At 46.2% G+C, this 4,973-nt stretch overlaps 1 protein-coding gene across 1 annotated transcript; it reads right to left on the bottom strand.

Moving 5' to 3' along the window:
• Window positions 1–851: 851 nt before the first annotated feature.
• Window positions 852–2,582, bottom strand: LOC138657953 (uncharacterized). Its single transcript, XM_069745541.1, has 2 exons — window positions 2,226–2,582; window positions 852–1,726 (listed from the first exon to the last, which is right to left on the bottom strand). Exons 1-2 carry the CDS (start codon window positions 2,460–2,462, stop codon window positions 926–928), a joined length of 1,038 nt encoding a protein of 345 aa, XP_069601642.1. The 5' UTR covers window positions 2,463–2,582; the 3' UTR covers window positions 852–925.
• Window positions 2,583–4,973: the final 2,391 nt, after the last annotated feature.

The raw sequence follows: 4,973 nt of genomic DNA, 5'->3' as shown, positions 1-4,973 counted from the left end.
TATTTCCATTTTCCCATTAGGGTTAGGGCTAGGGTTAGGGTTAGGGCTAGGGTTAGGGATAGGATTAGGCTTAGGGCTAGGGTTAGGGCTAGGGTTAGGTCTAATGTTAGGGCTAGGGTTAGGGTTGGGGCAAGGGTTAAGGCTACAGTTAGGGTTGAGACTAAAGTTAGGGTTGGGGCTAAAGTTAGGGTTGGGGCTACATTTACGGTTGGGAATAGGGTTGGGATTAGGGTTAGGGGTGTGTCAGGGTTAGAGGTGTGGTTAGGGTTACCGTTGGGATTAGGGTTAGGGGTGTGTTTGGATTAGGGTTTCAGTTATAATTGGGGCGTTTCCACTGTTTAAGCACATCACGGGCTCTCCAAACGCAACATGGCTTCCAATCTCAATTCCAGCCAATTCTGCGTTGAAAAGTAAAACAGTGCTCCTTCCCTTCTGAGCTCTCCCGTGTGCCCAAACAGGGGTTTACCCCAACATATGGGGTATCAGCGTACTCAGGACAAATTGGACAACAATGTTTGGGGTCCGATTTCTCCTTTAACCCTTGGGAAAATACAAAACTGGGGGCTAAAAAATAATTTTTGTGGGAAAAAAAAATATTTTTTATTTGCACGGCTCTGCGTTATAAACTGTAGTGAAACACTTGGGGGTTCAAAGCTCTCACACCACATCTAGATGAGTTCCTTAGGGGGTCTACTTTCCAAAATGGTGTCACTTGTGAGGGTTTTCTACTGTTTAGGTACATTAGGGGTGTCATATGGGATTAAGGAGTTAACCACTCTATCTAAAATGAAAAACCAAGAATAACGGGAGTAATACAATAAAATTTTATTACACAAAAGAGAGTTGCCTACTCAAACTATTACATTATGGGAACCAAAGCATAACATACATATTGTTGAGTTAACGCAAAACATAATTTTTTTTTTTATACGGCGTGATCCTGCCAGGGTACAGCTCCAGAACCATTAAAGTACAGACAGTATTTTTCTCTACAGTCCCTTGCATCGTCTGCCTGTCTGCCAGATCCCAGCGCTTGAAGAGCTGATAAATTTTCTTCTTGTGACCGCCATTCCCCGGGCACAATATCTCCGGTTCTTGGGTCCACAGAATCAATAAATGAAGGAGGAGAGTAGGAGCTGGTATCGTGACGTCTCAGGAAGTTATGGAGCACACAGCATGCCAAAACCACAAAGTCTATAGACGGCAGCTTCAAGTTGATAGCTGTGTGGAAAACTCTAAACCGATTCGCCATAATCCCAAAGGCATTTTCAACCACACGACGGGCCCTAGACAACCGGTAATTATAGATTCTGCGCTCCGCTGTGAGTGTTCGCTGCGCAAATGGCTTCAGCAGATGTGGATGAAGAGGGAAAGCTTCATCTGCGATGAAAACAAAATTGAGGTTTCCATTTGTGTCTTCATTTTGTGTCAACTGCAGTTGATTGTTCCTCAAGCATTGCCCAAATGAAGTGTGTTCAAAAACACCACCATCGGAGACTCGACCATTCATGCCAACTTCCACATCCACGAACTCATAGTTCGCATTGACGAGGGCCATGAGGATCACACTGAAATATCCTTTATAGTTGTAAAAAAAGGATCCAGAGTTGGCTGGTTGCGTGATGCGCACATGCTTTCCATCCAATGCGCCACCGCAGTTTGGAAACTGCGCCAGCTGATCAAAATCGGAAGCAATCCTCTTCCAGTCATCCGCCGTCTTGGGAAACTGCAAGATGAAAAGGAAACATGTACAAATTAGGAAAAATATATTGTTGTGCACATACACTCTCATGTGGACATCCTAGAGTGATTGACGCGCAGTATGGAGTAGTAAAACAAAGTCAACAATCCTGAGTATGCAGGCAGCCATTTTGTCAGACTGCTTCACTGACTGAGAGGGGGTGCTAAACAATATATTGAAATAATATAACCTATAAAATAACGCTGGGAGCAGCAAATAAAAGATTGGTGGCGCAGGATGGGAGCAGTACATGTCAGAATTGAGGCGCAAAATGGGAGCAGCACATGTCAGAATGGAGGAGCAGGATGGGAGCAGCACATGTCAGAACGGGGGCGCAGGATGGGAGCAGCACATGATAGGATGGAGACCATATACCAATAGAAATGCTCGCCACCAGGGTGTAGAACGAGTTCAATAGCTAGTATAATATATCGACATAACATAACACAGCAGAAAAAAACAATAGTAGTAAATATACAGTCACCTCCATATAATGCCTTAAGCTCTGCACAATGGCCTCGCATGTCTCCGGAATCACAACGCTCAGTAAAGGTCTGGAAACAGCAGCGGAAAACTGCAAATCCTGAAGAGACCTTCCTGTGGCCAGGAACCGCAGTGTCACCGCCAACCTTTCATCCACGCCTTTGTATGAGTGGCGTAACAGCAGCAAGTATAATCTTGAAGGATTCCTCTGACATCCTAAGGTAGTTTCGGAAATCATGAGGGTTATTATCACGTAACTCTCTTATGAGACCCATGTGTGACAATGTAGATCTTTTCTGCAGCCAGCTCCGGGTCCACATGCGACGTTTTCGTTTAGGACGTCTCTCCTCTAGGAGACATGCTGCCTCAAACACCAGGGCAGCAGCAACGACAGACCTCTCACCGGAAGTGAGCATACTTCCTAAAAAGAAAACAAATGTACAATAAATACACGTGCTTACAAAACAATGTTTCGACCATTGATCTAAATATATATGTTGCTGCCGGCATAAACGGGGCAGTCCACCATGCTACAGCTTGATCTGTAAAAGGATTAATTGGGCCACGCTACAGCTGTCTACCTGAGGCTCTCTGGCCTACCCTACTCCCCATAAAAGGAACAATCGTCCACGCTCCAGCGTTAACAGGAGGTACCCTCGTTGAAGCGCAACATCTGCTACGCTGTAGCGTTGTACATACCTCTTGCGGTAAGAGTCTGTAGTTTTAAGTCCAGGGAATCCAGGGAATTTAAGAGTTCTGTTTCAAGCACGTGCTCCAGAGAGAAAAGAATACAGCGCTCGACAGCTCCGGTTTTATCAGCCGGGAACAATAGAACTTCATCTGTCGAATGAGCGCACAGTATTGTACCGCCCAATCAGCACACAGGAGGTGGAGAATTTGGCGCTCCTACATAGCCAGCTCCTCCACCCATTACATCGTATACAATATCGTGCACACCTATGTTGCACGATGAGATCATACCGCCACAGCGGGACACTTGACGACGAAAGAAAGTTTCAAACGATCTGCTACGACGTACGATTCTCAGCGGGGTCCCTGATCGCAGTAGCGTGTCAGACACTGCGGGATCGTAACTATATCGCTCGAACGTCACGAATCGTGCCGTCGTAGCGATCAAAATTGCACTGTGTGACGGTACCCTAAAACACAGGGCCTGTTTTTTTCCTGCAGTCTCCCACAAAAAAAAGGGTGCTTTAAATTGCCACTAAGTGGATCAAAGTGAGTTCTGTTTGGCGTATATCTGCCAGCCACGTTCTGCATTGTACATTGTGTGTAGTTTAACACACAGGGCCTGTTTTTTCCTGCAGTCTCCCCCCCCCCCCCAAAAAAAAAGAAAGGGTGCTTAAAATTGCCACTAAGTGGATCAACGTGAGTTCTTTTTGGAGTATATCTGCCACCCACGTTCTGCTTTGTACATTGTGTGTAATTTAACACACAAGGCCTATTTTTTCCTGCAGTCTCCCACAAAAAAAACAAACAAAGGGGGCTTAAAATTGCCACTTAAGGTACCGTCACACTAAGCGACGCTGCAGCGATACCGACAACGATGTCGATCGCTGCAGCGTCGCTGTTTGGTCCAACGATGCCAAAGTCCCCGGGTAACCAGGGTAAACATCGGGTTACTAAGCGCAGGGCCGCGCTTAGTAACCCGATGTTTACCCTGGTTACCGTTGTAAATGTAAAAAAAAAAAAACACTACATACTTACATTCCCGGTGTCTGGTCATGTCCCTCGCCTTCAGCTTCCCGCACTGACTGAGCGCCGACCGTAAAGTACAGCGGTGACGTCACCGCTGCACAGCGTGCTTTACGGCTGGCCGGCACTCACCAGTCAGTGCAGGAAGCTGACGGCGGGGGACATGACCAGACACCGGGAATGTAAGTATGTAGTGTTTGTTTTTTTACATTTACAATGGTAACCAGGGTAAACATCGGGTTACTAAGCGCAGCCCTGCGCTTAGTAACCCGATATTTACCCTGGTTACCAGTGAAGACATCGCTGGATCGGCGTCACACACGCCGATTCAGCAATATCAGCGGGAGATCCAGCAACAAAATAAAGTGCTGGACTTTCCCCAGCGACCAACGATCTCCCAGCAGGGGCCTGGTCATGGGTCGCTGTCACACATAACGATTTCGTTAACGATATCATTGCTACGTCACAAAAAGCACGATATCGTTAACGATATCGTTCAATGTGACGGTACCTTAAGTGGATCAATGTTAGTTCTGTTTGGCGTATGTCTGCCAGCCACGTTCTACTTTGTACATTGTGTCTAGTTTAACACACAGGGACAGTTTTTTCCTGCAGCCTCCGACAAAAAAAAAAAAGAAAAAAGGTGCTTTAAATTGCCACTAAGTGGATAAACGTGAGTTCTGTTTGGCGTATATCTGCCAGCCAAGTTCTGCCTTGTCCATTGTGTGGTCTAATACACAACAGGGCCTGTTATTTCCTGCAGTCTCCCCTGTTGTGAATTCTGCTCTTGGGTTCCCTCCAGTGGTTGTAGGTGGGAATGCAGTTGTCTCTGAGTCGCAGTCCTCGCCAGGTGTATCTGCTGATTGCAGTTCTGACTGGGATATTTAGGTGTGCAGGATTCATTAGCCCTTGCCAGTTGTCAATGTTTCTTGTGAAGTGTTGGATCACTTTCTGGCTTCTCCTGCTTAGCTGCCAATTCAGCAAAGATAAGTGTCTGGTTTTTGTTTCTGTGGCACACATGCAGTGTGCTTAT

This window comes from Ranitomeya imitator, chromosome 1 (assembly GCF_032444005.1).
Source record: "Ranitomeya imitator isolate aRanImi1 chromosome 1, aRanImi1.pri, whole genome shotgun sequence".
Lineage (NCBI taxonomy): Eukaryota > Metazoa > Chordata > Amphibia > Anura > Dendrobatidae > Ranitomeya > Ranitomeya imitator.
This window is presented reverse-complemented; position numbering and strand designations above follow the sequence as displayed.

Excerpts from the sequence above, each read along its gene's own strand:
- LOC138657953 (XM_069745541.1), bottom strand. The coding sequence starts at position 2,462 with ATGATTTCCGAAACTACCTTAGGATGTCAGAGGAATCCTTCAAGATTA. Across the intron at positions 1,727-2,225 it reads GCTTAAGGCATTATATGGAG|TTTCCCAAGACGGCGGATGA; the intron begins GTGACTGTATAT and ends TTCATCTTGCAG.